The sequence below is a fragment of the Tiliqua scincoides genome, chromosome 5 (assembly GCF_035046505.1).
Source record: "Tiliqua scincoides isolate rTilSci1 chromosome 5, rTilSci1.hap2, whole genome shotgun sequence".
NCBI lineage: Eukaryota > Metazoa > Chordata > Lepidosauria > Squamata > Scincidae > Tiliqua > Tiliqua scincoides.
In genome coordinates this window covers 138,156,188-138,176,946 of record NC_089825.1, presented here as the reverse complement: position 1 = coordinate 138,176,946, position 20,759 = coordinate 138,156,188, and the positions used below count along the sequence as shown (strand labels likewise).

At 44.9% G+C, this 20,759-nt stretch overlaps 2 protein-coding genes and 1 pseudogene across 2 annotated transcripts; 1 reads left to right on the top strand and 2 right to left on the bottom strand.

Moving 5' to 3' along the window:
• The first annotated feature begins 6,987 nt into the window (after positions 1 to 6,987).
• On the top strand, positions 6,988 to 15,024 carry LOC136653835 (olfactory receptor 4N5-like). Its single transcript, XM_066630714.1, has 2 exons — positions 6,988 to 7,898; positions 14,892 to 15,024. The coding sequence occupies exons 1-2, from the start codon at positions 6,988 to 6,990 to the stop codon at positions 15,022 to 15,024; spliced, it is 1,044 nt and encodes a 347-aa protein (XP_066486811.1).
• LOC136651197 (olfactory receptor 4N2-like) lies at positions 12,257 to 13,113 on the bottom strand (annotated as a pseudogene).
• Positions 15,025 to 19,814: 4,790 nt separating the features above from the next.
• On the bottom strand, positions 19,815 to 20,759 carry LOC136653833 (olfactory receptor 4N2-like). The gene has a single exon (XM_066630713.1). The coding sequence runs from the start codon at positions 20,757 to 20,759 to the stop codon at positions 19,815 to 19,817; it is 945 nt and encodes a 314-aa protein (XP_066486810.1).

Here is a 20,759-nt window from a genome sequence, read left to right as displayed (position 1 = left end):
GAAGTCTCCCCACGGTCCTCCTCTGCCTGCCTGTGCTTCTCCAGGTTGGCCACCAAGGCTTCAAGGGAGCGGACGCGTTCCCTGAGACCCTGGAGCTCCTTGCACCGAGGACACACCCATGACTTATGCCCCAGAGGCATATAATCATACATGTGGCACTCGATGCAGAACACTGGATAGCCCCCACCCTGCTGCTGGCTGTCTGACTGCATAGCTTTTTTGTTGTTGTTGTTGTTTTATTTAGGGGTCCTTTTAAAAACCCTACACTGGATAGCAGCCCTCTTCTCAAGGGAAGAGGAAGGGCAGTGTCTGGGGCCCTGGCCTCCTCGCCCTGCTGCTGAACTTGCCCAGATGCTAAACTCTCAGTTTACCTGACACTTGGGGTCTAATAACAGTTAGAACAATGGATTTTCTGTTAGGCAGAGAGTGTCCACCTAAGGGAAAATTAGCTTGCAGTTTAGAAATATTATTTTTAAGGCTTTTTAAGAGCAAAAGATTCCATACAAATGCTGGGAGAGGTATATTAGTAAGTATGACACAAAATCACATAGAAATATCAAAGGAAAACACTAGTTTGCTTATTTCTACTTATTCTTCAATATTTAAAACCAGTTTTGTCCCTAACAGGTGTAACCAACATATAAGAGCTATTATAAGGAGTTTTAGTTGCCTAACTTCATTAAAAGGTTTAAGAAGACATAATAAAGCCATTTCAATCATGTCAGTTTCCCAGAGAAGCATAGACAGCAGTTTTTTTAGCTGAGCCCACAAACGCCTTACGTCAATGGCAAAGTAAGTTGCATTTCAAAGATAGATAAATGAGAGCAGGATGGGAGAACACGCATAGGTTTGCAACACTGATATACAGAAAGGTTTCAGTATGTTCGTTTGGCGAGAGATAACCGAATCTCATGAAAAAGTTCTAAAAAGCTGACAGAGCAAAAGTAATGTGGGTTAAAAAATGAATAAGAGAAAGATTTCTTTTAAATCTTTCCTTATAATGAGAGTTTTGGCTTGTTTTGTATTACAGTATATGAAGGTACACTGAAGGTATATCAGTATACATCCCCAGGTTACATAAAATTAAAAGCATAAAATTAAAAGGATAAAAATAAAGGTTGGGAAAAAAACCTTACAGAATTTGCTGAGAACAGAAAAACCAATGTCAGCAAAAGGTCCTTGCAACAAAAAACGAAGTCGTTGCAATTTGTATGCCAAAAGATAAGGGCCAAAAAGCCAGTTCTGAGTAAAAATAAGGTTACAGTACCATCTACTGGTTGTTGAAATCTTTGAATTGTATATGTTTAAATGTATGGATTTGCCTTATTTGTCAACTTGTAACTGGAAACTCACCAATCTCTAGCCAATGAAAAGTAAAGCCCCAGTTATGATGTCAAAGCCCCATGTATGATGTCAATCCCCCAGCCAATAAGAAGTGTACACATCTCAAAAGGAGGACCCAAATTGTAATAAAAGAGAGAGATTCAGACTGGAGAGGTTACTCAAAGCTTGGACAGGACTCCCTTGAGATGTTGGTTGATGGGAATGGAATAAAGGCTTGGACACGATCACCACTCTTGCCTACTGAGTCTTGCTTTTGAACCTTGCAACACCTTGCAACAGTAGCTCAAGCAAGGCCATCCTAATCAGGAAGAGTCTGAGGGAGATATATGCCAAGAAATGGGTCTGAGGTTCTGCCAAATGGTCAATGCCAGGTCAGTCCTGGATAAAATAATGTTATAGCACACTCTATTGGTTCTTGAAAACTTTGTAATTCAATGTGTTTAATTGTTTAATTTTACCTTTTATGGAAACTGTAACCTGAAACAAGCCTATCAAGTGTCTCTAAAGTTATTTATAGCCTATTAAGCATCAGCCCCATCTATGATGTCAAACTTCAGCCAATGGGAAGTTTACATTTTCCTAGAATTGTATAAAAAGTGTCCCACTCCTTTGAAGAGTGCTTTTTCTGGATTTGAGCTGAGTCTCCCAGAGGCCACAGACGTTTCTTGTTGAAACAATAAAGAACCTGCATAGCCTTCCACCTCTCAGTGTCTTGCTTATTTGGTCTCAGCGGCACTGGACAGACCCACCCCTGTCTACCAACAGGTGCTGCCTTTCTGGGCAGGGAGCAACAGCCCCAATCCTGCCTTGGACGCAGCGCAGGCCTGCTGCCCTGCCTACTCCAGAGCAGGTTAGGATCACGCTGCACAGTTCTATAACCTGTATAGCAGCATTTCTCAAACTGCGGGACTGCACTCTTAGCCGCTTGATTGTATATCAGAGTTAAGTCTAACCATTCCTTAACACCAGTTGCTGGAGACCCATTGTGGGGAGGAGACCCATTGCAGGGTGGGAGGCTTACAGAAGGTGAAGGGGATTTAAATAATTAGGAAACAGAGCCAGCTGCAGAGAGATTGGGCAATGGGGCCCAATGGGACCCTATGCCTGGACGGGACCCATGGTAGGGGGACAAATGGATCTCCTGCAGCCACAGCCACCAACTCATTCTTCATTCTCTGGCATGCCAAGGTGTCACAAGGTTGGTGTGGCTAGCAGGGCTTCACCACCATTGGAGGACACTCACTCCCACCCTTGTGTCCTATTGGCCTGAAATCCCCCCCCTCCGGAAGCAATTATTGGTGACACGCTGATGTTATCATGTCACCACTGCCTACTTCTGGGAAGATGCACTTCATGCCAGGTCCCATCAGTCAGGGCCTGCCACTCATCATTGTGAGCAGAGGGGCTGTGCAATGGGGAGCCTGCAAACAATATTTGAAATTGTGCCCAACAGCTCCAAAAGCCAGCCCTGCTAGGGAAAGAAACACAAAATCGGATTCTCTCACACATGCTGCTTAATAGTATCTTTGAAATAGAACTGGAAAAGCTATAGTTTTTGCTATACTTTTTAATAAGACCCCAGGGGACAGATGGAAGAAGCTGGGCACCAGGGCTCAGCATGCATCTCCCCACCAGCTTCTGGCTCTCCTAAGGCTAGAAGCAAGATAGCTATGAGGATCAAGAGCCCTTGTGCTGCCGAAGGGCTGCCATCTCTTTGGAGGGAGCAAGAGGTAAGGGGCTGCTTCATTTTCTTTCTCTCCTTCTTTTTAATTTTATTTCTTCTCCTTGTTCCTCTTCCTTTCTTGTGAGCCACAAGTAGGGCTTCCAACTCAGAAGCGATGCCTGGATATATTTATTTTTCCAACATGGTGTACTGTAGAGTTGAAAATTCCTGGAGGCCCTGTTAAAAGCTCCAGGATTACCTGGAGAGTGATGCTGATTCCTGAGGACCTTAGATCAATCCAGGAGAGCCAAAAAAAAAAAAAAAAAAAAAGAATGAAGGGGATGAGCATTCTATTCCTACATCTCAAGATCAACCTTTCTTTCTTTCTTTCTTTCTTTCTTTCTTTCTTTCTTTCTTTCTTTCTTTCTTTCTTTCTTTCTTTCTTTCTTTCTTTCTTTCTTTCTTTCTTTCTTTCTTCTCCACTCAACTGACAAAAATCTTTATATTTGCTGTTTTTAACAGTGCAAATGATGACTTGACAATTATGTACATTTTTATGAGTGAAAAATTCAAAGAATAAAATGTATTTTTTCCCCCTTGGGAAGAGCAAATTTTACAAGTAATATAGATTTTTTTTTAATTGCTAGTTTTTCATGAACAACATATGTGAGTTTGTATGTATCTGTTCTGTGATTCTTTGGTCACAGAGTATAAGCAAGGAATTTAGTGTCAGATGCAGTATTTTCAGAACCTGTGGCATTTCTCTTTTTGAAATGCACATTTCATGCAGGTTCCTGTGCGCAGGTGTTATGGCAAGTATTACTGTATTTCAGAGAGAGCTGGTCAGCTGGCAGTCATAACATAGTTCTGGGTAAATGGGCAACACTATGAAGTGGGGGGGATGGAAGCATCGCACCCAAAAGTAAGACCAAGTCAGAGTTGAAACCTCAACTTGGGGGTTGTTGTCTTTAAAAAAAATCTCTCTCAAGAGCAATGATTTCTGAAGTTTTTGGCTTACCAAGAAAAGTGCTTCCTAAGATCATGTCATATGAAGGTACAGTCATCTCTTGTAAGATGATTACAAAATTAGACCACACCTCAAAGAAATCTTCCCTATGGCTCTCTCTTGTCTCTCTTTGTGTTTTGGGTCATAAGTGAGCTAAGACCTTTTATTACAGGGGATGGCAAAAGTCTCCCAAAGTTGTCAGCTAATCTGAACATCTGAGGGCCATTTCACACATGGCAAAGATGTGAATCTGTGTGTTGATTCAAGTGGAAACTGCAGCTAATCCAACACTCTGGCAAGGGCATTGCTGTAATTCTTATGCATAGCCCACCAGATGTTGGTGGCTGAATTTAGACAGTTGAATATCAGGTCCTAGCCAAGAATCTGGGATATGCACAGATATTTCCATAAAATGGGTGCTGTTCCAACTAGGACTGCTTTCTGTAGCAGGTGTAAGTGTTTTCATTTTCATTTACATGGGAGAAATGAGTGCCGCTCATCAAATGTTGCAAAATATTTATTTAAGGCATTGTTGAGGCATAAATTTCTCTGTATTTGTTTGCCTGATCAATGATTGGTGGCTACCCTGAATGTTTTAATTTTGTTTTCTTGATGGATTGTTTATGCCTATAAAGGTGGAATGAATGAATGAACACCGTATTGGCAACCTTCAGTCTCGAAAGACTATGGTATCGCGCTCTGAAAGGTGGTTCTGGCACAGCGTCTAGTGTGGCTGAAAAGGCCAATCCGGGAGTGACAATCCCTTCCACACCAGGAGCAAGTGCAGTCTGTCCCTGGTCTGTCTCCCTGGCTATGGGCCTTCCTTCTTTGCCTCTTAGCCTCAGACTGTTGGCAAAGTGTCTCTTCAAACTGGGAAAGGCCATGCTGCACAGCCTGCCTCCAAGCGGGCTGCTCAGAGGCCAGGGTTTCCCACTTGTTGAGGTCCATCCCTAAGGCCTTCAGATCCCTCTTGCAGATGTCCTTGTATCGCAGCTGTGGTCTACCTGTAGGGCGCTTTCCTTGCACGAGTTCTCCATAGAGGAGATCCTTTGGGATCCGGCCATCATCCATTCTCACGACATGACCAAGCCAACGCAGGCGTCTCTGTTTCAGCAGTGAATACATGCTAGGGATTCCAGCACGTTCCAGGACTGTGTTGTTTGGAACTTTGTCCTGCCAGGTGATGCCGAGGATGCGTCGGAGGCAGCGCATGTGGAAAGCGCTCAGTTTCCTCTCCTGTTGTGAGCGAAGAGTCCATGACTCGCTGCAGTACAGAAGTGTACTCAGGACGCAAGCTCTGAAGACCTGGATCTTGGTATGTTCCGTCAGCTTCTTGTTGGACCAGACTCTCTTTGTGAGTCTGGAAAACGTGGTAGCTGCTTTACCGATGCGCTTGTTTAGCTCGGTATCGAGAGAATGAGTGTCGGAGATCATTGAGCCAAGGTACACAAAGTCATGGACAACCTCCAGTTCATGCTCAGAGATTGTAATGCAGGGAGGTGAGTCCACATCCTGAACCATGACCTGTGTTTTCTTCAGGCTGACTGTCAGTCCAAAATCTTGGCAGGCCTTGCTAAAACGATCCATGAGCTGCTGGAGATCTTTGGCAGAGTGGGTAGTGACAGCTGCATCGTCGGAAAAGAGGAAGTCACGCAGACATTTCAGCTGGACTTTGGATTTTGCTCTCAGTCTGGAGAGGTTGAAGAGCTTTCCGTCTGATCTGGTCCGGAGATAGATGCCTTCTGTTGCAGTTCCAAAGGCCTGCATTGTATGAATTGTATGAATGAACAATACAGGTCAATTTAAACTAAAAAGGACCATGTTGCTATTAATAAAACTGAAAGATATCTATTGTATGGTGAAGCAATGATGAGTTGACATAAAACTCAGGGTGTCAAGTTTGAGTGTCAGGGGTGAAAAGCTGCTTCTCTGAGCCAGCCCCTCAACCTTTTATTTTATTCTATAGCAGGGGTGTCCAAAGTTTTTGGCAGGAGGGCCACATCAGCTCTCTGACACTGTGTCAGGGGGCCGGGGAAAAAAAGAATTAATTTACATTTAAATTTGAATAAATTTACATAAGTTTACATAAATGACTATATTAAAGATGAATTTCTATGAATGAATGAAGGTCTTGCAATAGTTCAAGGACTATAAAAGGCCTTGCACAAAGCAAGGCTGGCCTTTCCTTTGCTGCTGCTACTGCATCACAGACGTGAAACAACAAGCAGTGGAGGGAGCCCTCAACCCACAGATCATGCGAGAGGTCAAACACTTGCCCTCACGCTGAGAGCAGTTACATCGGGCCAGTGTGGGCTTCAACAAATCTCCAGAGGGCTAGAGGCTCATTGGAGACTGGGGGCTCCCTGAGGGCCGCATTGAGAGGCCTTGAGGGCCGCAAGTGGCCCCAGGGCTGGGGTTTGGGCACCCCTGTTCTATAGCACAAGGCTTGGATTACTCTCAGTCACAGATAAGACGCTCTTTCTCAAGCCAAAACACATTCCTAACAAATAAGCTCTAACTTCTGAACACTAACCCTTATCTCTAAAACTATAACTCATCCCTGTTTCCCTTGCACTGGGCCTCTTGCTTTCAGCTTCTCATGAGCAAAGCCCATTCCAAGGTTTGCCTCGGACAGAAGGAGGGGGGTGGGCGTGCCTGCCTAATGTTGCCATGTCTTGCAAAAAGCTCCAGAGCCCAGTGCCTCTACATTACTATACTGCTGTTACACTACAGTATGGCATGCTTGTTCTCAGATTCAGGTGAAATTGAATCCTGGTTTACATGAAAACCACCTAGTCCAGATGTATTCTTATCCTGCAGCTTAGCTGGATCACCCAGCTGTGGTTCTCTGGACCACCCTGCCATCAGATTGCGCACTGATCACAAGGTCTATTAAGAGTACTGAAAAAAATAAATACTTTTTCCCTTTTCACATCCTCACAACCGTTTCACTGCAGGTCTATGCTCTGAAAGGATGGAACATGGGAATCATACAGTGGTGACAGAGTTCATTCTCCAGGGACTGTCACAGAGATGGGAACTTCAGGTGTTCTTTGCTGTCCTTCTCTTACTCTTCTACATCATCATCCTACCTGGAAATATCCTCATCATTGTGACTATTTGGAATGACCCTCGTCTGGGATCCCCCATGTTTTTCTTCTTGGCCAGCCTGGCTTTGCTGGACATTTGCTACAGCTGCGTCACCCCTCCGAAAATGATGACCAATCTCTTCTCTGGCCTTAAAACCATCTCCTACCAGGCCTGCATAGCTCAGATTTTTTTCATCCATTTTCTGGGTGGGGCTGAGATCTGCCTCCTTATTGCCATGGCTGTGGATCGATACGTGGCCATCTGCCACCCACTGCGTTATGCTACTTTTGTGACCAGACTGGTTTGCCGGTCCTTAGTGCTAGGTTCATGGGCTGGAGGTTTCGTGCACTCCATGATCCAGATTATTCTCATAATCCCACTTCCTTTCTGTGGCCCCAATGAACTAGACAACTTCTTCTGTGATGTTACTCAGCTTATCAAGCTTGCTTGCACCAACACTTATGCATTAGAGTTTGCCATGTTTGTCAATAGTGGTCTGGTCACCACCACTTGCTTCATCCTCCTCCTCATCTCATACGGAGTCCTGCTGGTCAAAGTGAGAAAGGGCTCCATTGAAGGAAAGAGCAAGGCTTCCTCCACCTGTGTCACTCATATCATCATCGTCTTCATCATGTTCAGTCCTGCCATCTATATCTACTGTCGTCCTTTCCAGGACTTTCCCTTTGACAAGGTGGTGGCCTTCTTCCACACTGTGGTCTTCCCCTTGATGAACCCCATGATCTACACCCTGAGGAACAAGGAGATCAAAGCTGCTATGTGGAGACGGATGAAGAAGTGAAATTGGGGTTTCCGTGTCAAAGAAAACCAGGACACACTGATGCAATGCTTGACGCGATTAATTTTTGGAGGGTTAAGTGGAGGATTGAAACATAGCCCTTAAGCAGTTGTTACATATTAATTCAAATGGATCCCATCCCAGTTCTCCAAACTGTTCTGTGCTATGTTAGACTAACTATGTATTTACTCAGTAACTGTAATTACTTGCCAAAGGTACCAAATTTCAGCATTGGGAAAGACTTAAAGCTCATGTACATTCCTTATGCATAAATGTGGTGTGTATTCCCTCCACTCCTAATAATGAAGAGTATTTGTAATAAATGAAATCATTCAGCAGAAGAGTGAAATCTGTAATCTTCCAATCTAACCCTAACACAAAACACAAACTGGTTCATTTCTCTTATCAGTCACGAAGCTCATTAGCGGACCTTGAATTCATCATCATTTTTCTGTCTAATCAACTTCACAGGCAGGAGAAAATGGAGACCATTCGTGCCATCTGAACCTCCTTTCAGCTGTACCCCAAGGTCCCCTTCCTTGCGTGACATTCCATTGAAGCATGGAGACTTGCCTTCAGAGGAAGATGCAATTTAGATGCAGTTTGGATCCTATTATAAATACATATTACTTGACTATACTGAATGATGATGATGATGATGATGATGATGATGATGATGATGATGATGATGATGATGATGATGATGATGATGATGATGATGAATGAATGAATGAATGAATGAATGAATAAGCCTTGCAATCTCACAAAGCAAATGAATATTTTGTAGAACACCAAGCTAAACATTGTAGAGATTTTGAAAAGATAATGAAGGAGACCAGAAGGAGACCAGGGAAAACATTGACATAGTGGGCATAACGGAAACCTGGTGGAATGAGGAAAATCATTGGGATACCGCGATCCTGGGCTATAAACTCTACAGGAGGGACAGGGAGGGGCATGTTGGAGGTGGGGTGGCCGCTTACATTAAGGAAGGGATAGAATCCAGCAAAGTAGAGATTGAAGGCGGGTCCGACTCCACCATAGAATCTCTGGGGATAAAATTACCAGGCCTCAGGAGCGATGTAATACTGGGGGCATATTATCGTCCTCCAGACCAGAAACCGGAAGGGGAACTTGAAATGAGGAAACAGATCAGTGAGGTGACAAGGAGGGACAGGGTTGTAATCATGAGGGACTTCAATTATCCTCATATAGACTGGGTCAATTTGTGTTCTGGTCACAAAAAGGAGACCGGATTCCTTGACATACTAAATGACTGTGCCTTAGAGCAGCTAGTCATGGAGCCCACCAGAGGACAGGTGACTGGCTTTAATATTGCAGTCCTGGTTAGTCCTTTAATATTGCAGTCCTTTAATACAGGACCTGGTTAGAGATGTCAATGTTACAGAGCCATTGGGGAACAGTGATCATGCTGTGATCCGTTTTGACATGCATGTTGGGGGAAGAATACCGGGCAAATTTCTCACAAAAACCTTTGACTTCTAATGAGCGGACTTCCCTCAAATGAAGAGGCTGGTTAGAAGGAGGTTGAAAGGGAAGGTAAAAAGAGTCCAATCTCTCCAGAGTGCATGGAGGCCCTCTTAAAATAGAGGCCCAGTGGAAGTATATACCACAAAGGAAGAAAAGCTCCACTAAGTCCACGAGGGTGCCCGCATGGCTAACCAGCCAAGTTAGAGAGGCCTAAAGGGCAAGAAAGCTTCCTTCCATGAATGGAAGTCTTGCCCTAATGAAGAGAATAAAAAGGAACATAAACTGTGGCAAAAGAAATGTAAGAAGGTGATATGGGAGGCCAAGCAAGACTATGAGGAATGCATGGCCAGCAACATTAAGGCGAATAATAAAAGCTTCTTCAAATATGTTAGAAGCAGGAAACCCGCCAGAGAAGCGGTTGGCCCTCTGGATGGTGAGGGAGGGAAAGGGGAGATAAAAGGAGACTTAGAGATGGCAGAGAAATTAAATGAGTTCCTTGCATCTATCTTCACAGCAGAAGACCTTGGGCAGATACTGCTGCCTGAACGGCCCCTCCTGACCAAGGAATTAAGTCAGATAGAGGTTGAAAGAGAAGATGTTTCAGACCTCCTTGAGAAATTAAAGATCAATAAGTCACCGGGCCCGCATGGCATCCACCCAAGAGTTATTAAGGAATTAAAGAATGAAGTTGCTGATCTTTTGGCTAAAATATGCAACTTGTCCCTCAAAACGGCCATGGTGCCAGAGGATTGGAGGATAGCTAATGCCACACCAATCTTTAAAAAGGGAAAGAGGGGGGACCCAGGAAACTATAGGTTGGTCAGCCTAACATCTATACTGGGTAAGATGGTGGAATGCCTCATCAAAGATAGAATCTCAAAACACATAAATGAACAGGCCTTGCTGAGGGAGAATCAGCATGGCTTCTGTAAGGGTAACTCTTGCCTCACAAACCTTTTAGAAATCTTTGAAAAGGTCAACAGGCATGTGGATGCGGGAGAACCCATGGACATTATATATCTGGACTTTCAGAAGGCGTTCGACATGGTCCCTCACTCTAAAAGGGGATTGGACAAGTTTCTGGAGGAAAAATCCATTATGGGTTACAAGCCATGATGTGTATGTGCAAGCTCTTGATTTTAGAAATGGATCATGTCAGAATGCCAATGCAAGGGAGGGCACCAGGATGCAGGTCTCTTGTTATCTGGTGTGTTCCCTGGGGCATTTGGTGGGCCGCTGTGAGATACAGGAAGCTGGACTAGATGGGCCTATGACCTGGTCCAGTGGGGCTGTTCTTATGTTCTTATGACAATATAACTACCAACATGTAGTTGGTACCAACTACCAACACTGCCAAATCTGGATGCATCTAGAGTTTGTGAAATCAGAAAATCTCCCGATGATTACTGAAGGCAACAAAGGTTTCCCTGAGGTAGGTGCCACCCAGGCAGTGGTGCTTACCTGAAGGAGCTCTGCATCCCAGGAGTTTGGGAGTGACATGTAATCATATCAGTCCTGACCTTCCAGGCTCTCACACTGATTCAAATGTGAAAGAATGCCTCCCTTTGCTGATCTTTGGTCCACTTCAGGCCCAGTCGCCATGCGCTCTCACTAGTATGAGATGAAAACATGGTGACAGCATGCAGCAGCTGGGCCCAAAGCAGCCTGAAGACTGCTGAAGGGTGGTGTGGTGATGTGCTCCTGTTTGGGGGCATCACTGGGGGTCAGAAGCATCTCTAGGGTTTACATCACTCATCACCATAATGGACCACACAGAATAAATTACAATATCATAAGCAGAGACTAAATGCAGTGGAATCACTAGGGTTGGTGTCATCTCCATTAATTAACTTTATTTATTTAAAAGTGTTTTAGTACAGGTCACCCAACAAATCAGTAATCAACAAAAAACCAGTGGTCAACTTCACTCACACCACTGAATAATAGTTCTAGTATTAGCTCTGATCCTTGTAAATGACAGATGACTTATACTAACACTTATTGGTTCCCTGCTGTGTCATAAAAACACCTTATTCATTCTTGGAACAATCAGTTTCATTGGTCAGTTTTGAGTTAAGCAAATCCACTTCTTGTCATGTAAAGCAGATAAGGTTTCTTTTTCTCATTATTTGGCCATAACTTTTGATAAAATATAGATATCTCAACATCGTTTGTCTCATCACATTCTGCAGGAAATTACCTATCAAATGGTATATAAGTTTATGGTATTATTCATAAACACCAAGTCTTCCACAATTTTGACCACTAGTAGTGTCACTGCCCTTGTGAAGGTCACCTGGTTTGGTCTCCCCTTAGCAATGCCACCGGGTGAACTATAAGACTTTACCTGATGGCTCTTCTGTGCTGTATTCTGAATAAACCACTGAATACTGGTGAATTTGTACCTGAGTGTGATTTCCCCACCAAGGTACACAAAGTATTGCTGTCTTTCATGGAGCCCAGGAATCGGCCCTTCCTGCACCCGTGGGGAAGCTTCCAGGGGAGGGGGCTAAAACCTTCTTGGGCCCCAGGCCCAGTCTCTATGGGGGTTGTAGGCAGCCTTCCCTGTAAGCTGTGTGGCTCTGTGGACACACAGCGGGAATGGAAGCCCCTCACAGTTTCCCTCTCAGTGCTCTGGCGCTTGGCCATGATGACATCATTGGCAAGCACTCCAGATCCACCCCAAACTGCCACTGTAGGGCTCTGCACACCTTGAAAAAAGTTCAGGGAACACTGGTTGTGGGCCTGGTTAGACCTGTCCTCTGAAGTCAGTTGCCGGCCCCACTCAGTATAGGACAGAATATAAACCCAAATGATGTATTTTGAATACCAGGCATCTTCAAACTCTCTTACTGCCAGCTTTCCTTTATGGCACCCAAAATCTGTGCTTGCCCAATAACCTCCTAATGGCTTGTATGATCTCTTTGTTCCTCAGTGTGTAGATCATGGGGTTCATCAGAGGGAAGACCACAGTGTGAAAAACCGCCACAACTTTGTCAAGGGAGAATTCTAAGAAAGGTCGGCAGTAGATGTAGATGGCGGGACCAAACATGATGAAGATGATGATGATGTGGGTGATGCAAGTGGAAGCAGCTTTTCTCTTCCCATCAGAGGAGCCCATTTTCACCTTGACCAGCAGGGCTCCATAAGAGATGAGGAGGAGGAGGAAACACATCACACTGGACAGGCCACTGTTGAAGAACATGAAGAATTCCAGAGCATAAGTGTCATTGCAAGCCAACTTGACAATCTGGGTGATGTCACAGAAGAAATTGTCCAACTCGTTGGGTCCACAGAAAGGGAGTGGGACAATAAAGATGATCTGGATAATAGAGTGCACGAAGCCTACACCCCAAGAGGCCAAGATCAATGGCTCAGGATAAGGATGACCTCAGATCCCCCCAGCAAGTGAAGGAAGAAGATCTGGACTATACAGCCTTTGTAGGAGATTGTTTTGTGACTGGAGAAGAAATCAGCAAGCATCTTGGGTGGGGTGACGGAGCAGTAGCAGATGTCCAGGAAGGCCAGATTGGCTAAGAAGAAGTACATGGGGGAGCTCAATCGGGGGTCGCTTCGGATGGTCACGATGATGAGGATGTTTCCTGGCAGGATCAGTGAGTAGAAGACAAGGAAGAGGATAAAGAGGAAGAGCTGAACTTCTCTTGCCTGGGAAAGACCCAGCAGTACAAACTCTTTCATGACGGTCTGATTCCTTTGCAGCATCTTTTAACATCCTCATTCTGCAGCAAACACACAGAATTGCAAAGGCAAGTAAAAGACGTCTGTGACATATCCAATCTGCCCTTACTCACAAATCCAGTATTCGCTCCTCGTAAGGAAATCAAGCCTGCAAAAGTCTGACCTTAACACTTCCTGTAGCTTGGGGAAGTAGAAAGGGTCAGACTTTTGCAGGCTTGATTTCTTTACCAGGAGTGAGTACTGGTGGACTTAGCTGGCTTTGGCAATACCCGTTTATAAAATGCAGGTGCTAAACAGGTGAACACACAGATAATGCTGCTGTCTAATATAGCAGCAGTCCTTCCAAAATCAAACAGCATGCCCTTGCTAGCCCCCAAGAATCTTTTTGGGTGTCTGGTTGTAAAACACAGGCTACAAATTATAAGTGGGGCAATAGGTGATTTGCAGCAAAGACGGAGGGCCCAGTCCTATCCAACTTTTGAGAGCTGGTGCAGCTGAAATGCAGCCTTGAGGAAAGGAAACAAACATTCCCTAACTTGCAGGAGGCCTCCGTGATTGCCCTCCCACCATATGATGCAGTGCATGTCTCATTGGCACGGTTGCACCAGAGCTGGAAAATTGGATCGGATTTGGCCCTCAATAGGCATAGGGTATTTCCTATTTTAAAAACACCTTTTATTATTATAAGCATTATTTCTGGAGGAAAAAAATATCAATTTGCCGATTAAGGGGACCAAAAATAATTGTACCAGGTAGCTCTGTAATCATGAGCCAAAACATCCTGCTATACATTTTTTACTCCTTGTTAATATATTCTATACCATACTGGTTTTTTAGAATTCAAAATTAGTTTTTCATAAACCAGGCACCAACTTTATATCATCCTTACAACAAATAATGGCTATTTGTTTAAACTGTCTCTGAGGCCTTCCATCTTGACCTTTGTCACATCCGTCCTCCGTGTCAAGGTTTTGTAAAAAGATTTTTTACACAAAACCAGATTTTCTCCAGATTCGCTCTCTCTTACAATGACGGAAGGAGAGCACTAGTGATCAGTGGTGTCACTAGGGTGTACATCACCCAGTGTGGGAGGCCAGCGTGGCATCCCTATGATGGACCAACTCACATGCAGTGCGCAGGGCAATGCCCAGGCAACGGACAGGGTGTTGTACCATTGCCCAGCCCCCTGCTGGTTTTTTGGCTATAACCTTTGATAGCAAAGAGATATTTAAACATGATTTGTTTCATCACATGCTGCATGAAATTACACATTGAATGATGTATAACATGATGGTATTATTCAAAAATACAAAGATTTTAAACATTTTTGGCCACCAGTGGTGTGTCCCCCCCATGCGTGTTACCCAATGCGGTTTGCACCCCATAGACCCTCCTAGCAACACCACTGCAGGTGATCATTTATCAACCAGGGACTTATCCCAGTGTGTACGGCAGTCATCTGGAATGACCTTCTAAATGGGAAGGAGAATCAGACCAGTTCAGTGAAGCTGACTCACATAGGTTCAGAGAAAAGCAAAAGAAGTGCATGATGTGATCACCTTGATCCACTATTGACTCATTACTTTAGTGGGACCGGGTTGGATAGCACTTAAAAATATTCATGGGGAAGTCTGACTTTGCTAGCTCAGTGGAACCTCCATGACAAAGGGTGGTCTACCTCTTTCTTGTGAGGGACAAATAGCAGGGAAAAGCTATTGCTTTCATATCCTATCTGTGCATTTCTCAGACACATCTGACTGAGCGCTGCTGGAAACTGAATACTGGAGCACATGGTGGCAAAGGTGGCGTTTGGTCCCATCCAGCAAGGAAAGTCTTACATGGTGGAGCCTTGATGTGCATATTCTTGTCACATGGCTAGACTCTCACTTATATTTTGAACTATATCAGGTGCTCCAGTGTGTCCAGAAGGCATAGAAAAACAGAATAGAAAAATCCATGACCTACCAAAGATTATTAACTACACATGGGGTCTAAGAAGGAGTACACCTTTGACTGCATGATTTGGGGACAAATGGTAGGAGATGTGCACAACCATTATGCCCTGTTTGGGAGCTTCCAAGGGGCAGCCATCTAACCACAACTGGGCACAGAGTGGCAGACTAGATGTAGTATTTTTGAGAGGTGCAATTGCGCCTTGGCATGCAGAGGTGAACCCACAGTTGCCAAAGGGCTTCTTGTCCTCCTTTGCATGTAGTCACATTAGGACCAATCAGGGCCAAGGAATAGCATGAAGGGCATCAACCACAACCAACAACAAATATTGACTAGAGGGGTAGCAAAGGTTAAAAAAAGAAGTGAAGAAGTGAAGAATGTCATGGAATCAAAGGAGCCTTTGTGAGAGATGGCATTTGAGCAACTGAAGTTCATAACACTTTGCCTCAGTTCATAAGATGACATCTCCCACACAAAGCAGCTTATCTGCTCTGCTTCTGTGGAGGAACCGAAGTATGAGCTTGGAGGTATCCATGCCATAGTCCAGCCTCAGGGAGCTCCATTACATAATTTTCTCCTACATGGTGCCTTAAGAGGTTAGTAAAGTCTATTCTAAGCAACAGGCAGCTATAGCATAAGATACATTTCCTCATGATCATGTACTCTCAAGAAAGGGTAGGGCTGTTTATTAAGCTATCATAAGGTTGTTTCCTTCTAGTTCCTGCTGGTCCTGGTTTGTGCTGAAAGGACCACAGTAGCCTTTAGCGGTGGTTTAAAAGAAAAATCCAGTGGATGGGAAGATGTCAAATCAACAACCAGAAAAAGTGTGAGGAAGAGCTCTAAAATTTCTAGCTATCAGAAAAAAAACCTTAGAGTCACAATTAGGACAAGAAACAGAGAAAGAGGAAGGCAGGCAGAGAGTGTCCAGAAATTAAAAGACAGGAACAAATGACTTACTGCTCAGTATCTGGATAGGAAAAGAGGCCCTTAGCAAATCATGGTTGTCTGCACATCCCAAAACCAAGTTGCTTCTGGACCCTTAAGGAGCACTGATGATGGAAGAACAGATCCAGTCAGATCCCTGGAACCAAGCCCAGCCCAGCACTCAGAGACCTTGTTAAAAAAAGTTAGTGGCTGAGTTTGCAGCAGCCCCTCGGGGGACTAGGAACATGAATTAGTTCACCGTTTGATCAGATGATTCTTTTCCTAGTGTCCTATGATTTGGCTCTTGTACTTGAACCACCTTGATGTGAGTTGTCTGCCCCCCCCACCCCCGAGCCATGCACAAAGTGAGTTTGAAAACACCTTGCTCACAACCCAATCCTATCCACACTTTCCTGGGAGTAAGCCCTATTGACTCTAATGGGACTTACTTCTGAGAAGACATGCATAGGATTGGGCTGTTAGACGCCAGTATTCAGGAGAGAGTATCCTGTAGGGCTTTTAGGCTTGGGAAGGGAGTTCGGATGTGGTCATGATCCAGCCACACGCAAGTCTTTTGAAATCCTATTGATATTAATGGCAGGGAGTGAAAATTTGAACCATGCAATGCTGAGCAGCGTCTGCTGATCACTCTCCCTATTCAAGAAAAGAAACTGGAAAATTCTCCCTCACCTTGAATACTTTTGGTTGGGGCATGATTCAGTCGAAGGCATGTTTGTGTATTTGATGCTGCTTCCATGGGGATGGTTTAAGAAAATTATATGGTGTAATGCAGCTCCTTCTTTTGACCATAGGAACTCCTGCTAAGCCAAGCACCCTCCTCCCCCAGGTAGAGACAAGATTTATTAATCAAATACGTTGATGTTTAAGGAATACTCATTATCAGCAAGCTAGAACAAACTAATATGATAGACCAGTGATGGCAAACCTTTTAGTGACCGAGTGCCCAAACTTCAACCCAAAACCCACTTATTTATTGTGAAGTGCCAACATGGCAATTAAACCTGAATACTGAGGTTTTAGTTTAGAAAAAACAAATCGTACATTAACATCTTTTGTCTTTAAAGAAAAACACAATAACAGAGCTTTCAATGATACAACCTTTTATTGAAAGGTCAAAGTTTGCATTTGGCCTGCTTTTGAACCATTAATGTGATTTTTGCTGTTGTATGCATGCTGATAATTTGTCTAACCTTGGTTCATACTTTGTAAGTTTGAGAGCAACACATGCAGCACTCAGGTAATCTGTTAGTCTGTTTCTGGTGTCAGATTTGATATCATTCAAAGCTGAAAACAGCTGCTCACAAGCATAAGATGATCCAAACAAAGTAATCCCAAGTACTTTCATTGACTTAAAATTATTTGGCAGAGAATTCCACACTGCTGTCCTTTGTCATCCCTTCTATCCTCTCAAGTGTTTCACGCAGGTAAAGAGGGTAAACAGTTGCTCTCCCCTACTTTAAAAGATGACTTTTTGCCTAGGAGCCAATTAGACAAGGTTAAACATAAGGAAGGTACCAAAGTTACACTGAATAAGAAGGGCATTTCCACTCCCTAGGGAGAAATGAACCTTAGCAAGTGTAGTGTAGTGGCTAAGAGACATCAACTATCTGCAACAGGAGGATAATAATACTGACCTACCTGAGAGTTACTGCAGGTATGGACAAGACAAGACAAGGCAATGCAGGTATGGACAAGACAATGACAAGACAGGTCAGCATTTTTGAAGTGCTGCATAAATACTTATTAATACTTATTACCACCCCCTGTATAAATACAACAGCAAAGGAATAGGGCAGCAGGCACAACTGAACAGGGAATGTGCAGAGTGATCCTGTGACACTTTACTCAGAATTCAGTTGAAAAAAGGCTTACTTCTGAGAAAGCCTGCACCAGATTCATGCCCAAGTGAAAGAGAGGTGGGGGTGGAACGAGGACAACTACAGACTTGGGGCCCAATCCTATCCAATTTTCCATTGCTGCTGCTGCTGTGCAAATGAAGTATGCACTGCTTCCTGTGGTGGTGGTGGTGGGGGGTGCAGTCACAGAAGCCTCCTCAATGTATGGGAACATTTGGTCCATTACCTTGGGGTGCACTGGTGCTGGAAAGTTGTGTAGGATTGAGCTCTAAGGGCCTGTCTACCTAGAAGTAAACCCCATTATAGTCAGTGGGGCTTACTCCCAGGAAAGTGTGGACAGGACTGCAGCCTCAGAGCTCATGCCTATGCCTGTCTACTCAGAAGTAAGCCCCATTATAGTCAGTGGGGCTTACTCCCAGGCAAGTGTGGACAGGACTGCAGCCTGAAGCTTCCACCTGATGCCCAATTTGCGGGGATGAAGCCCCCAGGCAGCCAGTGAACGTGCCAGGACAGAGAGCCCGAGAGCGACTGAGGAGCATCGACCCAGCTTCGATGGCGATGACATGCTCCCAGATCTAAGCGCTGGATCTCCGCCTGGATGGCCAACTGCTGCTGCTGCTGCTGCTGCTTGTTCATGGCGGAGGCAGGCGCTCTAGCAACCACCCTGCCCACAGACCCACTGACCAATCAAGGCAGCCGACAGCAGCCCCCAGCAGCCGGCCACTCAGCCCGACAGCCAGCACGCACCAAGCCCCGGTGCTGTCAGTTCATCCCCACTCCAGCCGAGGAAGCCCGGGGTCACAGGAGGGGGCCGGGCCATGGAGAGCCGCTGCCGCCCGCCCCTCGCAGTCAACACCCCACCGGGCCTCCAGAGCTGCCGCCCCGTGGCTTTCTGGGGCTTCAAACTCAGAGTTGAAACTCTGTACTGGGGCGACAGTGCGCGTGCCCACAGAAAGGGCTTTGAGTGCCCTCTGTGGCACGCGTGCCATAGGTTCGCCATCACTGTGATAGACAAACAATGCAATCTTACCTGACTAAATCCTATCTGAAACTGTATCGTTCCAAAGAATATCAGAGACCACCTTTCAATAAACATATTAATTCAATATGATGGTACAAGTGAACGAACAGAACAGGTTAACACTGGACAAGGTGATATCTCAAGTTTGTTTTTTTTTCTGTTAAAGGTGGTGAGTCTAATTGACCACATGTATTTTGATTTTTAAGTCATTTCATTCTTTGGGCTTAAGAACAAGGAGAAACAACACCTGAAAATATGTCACGTTGGGCTGACAGTGCAATCCTAGACATGTCTAATCAGAAGGAAGTTCCACTGAGTCCATTGGGACCTACTGCCACGTAAGGGCCCAATCCTATCCAACTTTCCAGCACCAGTGCAGCTGCAATGCAGCCTTAGGATAAGGGAAAAAACGTCCCCATATCTTGACAAGGCCTCTGTGCCTGCCTCCTCAACACAGGATGCAGGGCATGCCCCATTGGCATGGCTGCACCGGCACTGGAAAATTGGATAGGATTGGGCCCTAAGTGTGTACAGACATCCATGATATCCCCAGATCCGGTATCTGTGGATCCAGTGATCCACGGTTCTCCACGACCTTGCACCCCCCCCCCGGCACCAATTCACTTTTATTCTTACCAATAGTGCTAACAATGAATGTATCTTGCTTTTACAGGGTATTATAAAACTGAACCTTATAGACAACAAGCAGGCAGGCACCCTGCATGCAAGGGGGACACAGGAGAACATTAACAGGATGTAGAAAGCTTCCTGTTGAAGGTACAGACTGGGTAAGGCAGTTTTCTGCGATTCTGCCAGGTCCACACTGTAGCTGTCATGCCCAAACTTAACTTGAATGGTTTGTTTTCAAGCTAGACCACTGGTATCAAATTTGGTTTGATAGGCAGAAAGAACTGTTCTGTTGTTTAGGCATGGGCTCAGAATGGCAGAGTTTATACCAGGCTTGGCCAAGCAAGAGGTCTGTGTTTGCCCAACAACCTCCTTGTGGCTTGTTTGATCTCCTTGTTCCTCAGTGTGTAGATCATGGGGTTCATCAGAGGGAAGACTGTTGTGTGGAAAATAGCCACCACCTTGTCAAAAGGAAAGTCCAAGAAGAGGTGGCAATAGATATAGATGGCAGGACCAAACATGATGAAGATGATGATGATGTGGGTGATGCAAGTGGAAGCAGCTTTTCTCTTCCCTTCAGAGGAGCCCATCTTCACCTTGACCAGCAGGGCTCCATAGGAGATGAGGAGGAGGATGAAACACATCATGTTGGACAGGCCACTGTTGAAGAACATGAAGAATTCCAGAGCATAAGTGTCATTGCAAGCCAACTTGACAATCTGGGTGATGTCACAGAAGAAATTGTCCAACTCGTTGGGTCCACAGAAAGGGAGTGGGACAATAAAGATGATCTGGATAATAGAGTGCACGAAGCCTACACCCCAAGAGGCCAAGACCAGAGTCCAACAGACTGCTCTGGTGATAAGACTGGCATAGCGCAATGGGTGACAAATGGCTACATAGCGGTCAATGGCCATAGCAATGATAAGGATGACCTCAGATCCCCCCAGCAAGTGAAGGAAGAAGATCTGGACTATACAGCCTTTGTAGGAGATTGTTTTGTGACTGGAGAAGAAATCAGCAAGCATCTTGGGTGGGGTGACAGAGCAGTAGCAGATGTCCAGGAAGGCTAGATTGGCTAAGAAGAAGTACATGGGGGAGCTCAATCGGGGGTCGCTTCGGATGGTCACGATGATGAGGATGTTTCCTGGCAGGATCAGTGAGTAGAAGACAAGGTAGAGAACAAATAGGAAGAGCTGGGCCTCTCTTGCCTGAGAGAGACCCAACAACACAAACTCTTTCACGATGGATTGGTTTCCATTCTCCAT

Coding starts and splice junctions, on each gene's coding strand:
- LOC136653835 (XM_066630714.1), top strand. CDS start 6,988: ATGGAACATGGGAATCATACAGTGGTGACAGAGTTCATTCTCCAGGGA. Junction 7,899..14,891: donor ATGTGGAGACGGATGAAGAA/GTGAAATTGGGG, acceptor ATGGTGGCAAAG/GTGGCGTTTGGTCCCATCCA.
- LOC136653833 (XM_066630713.1), bottom strand. CDS start 20,759: ATGGAGAATGGAAACCAATCCATCGTGAAAGAGTTTGTGTTGTTGGGT.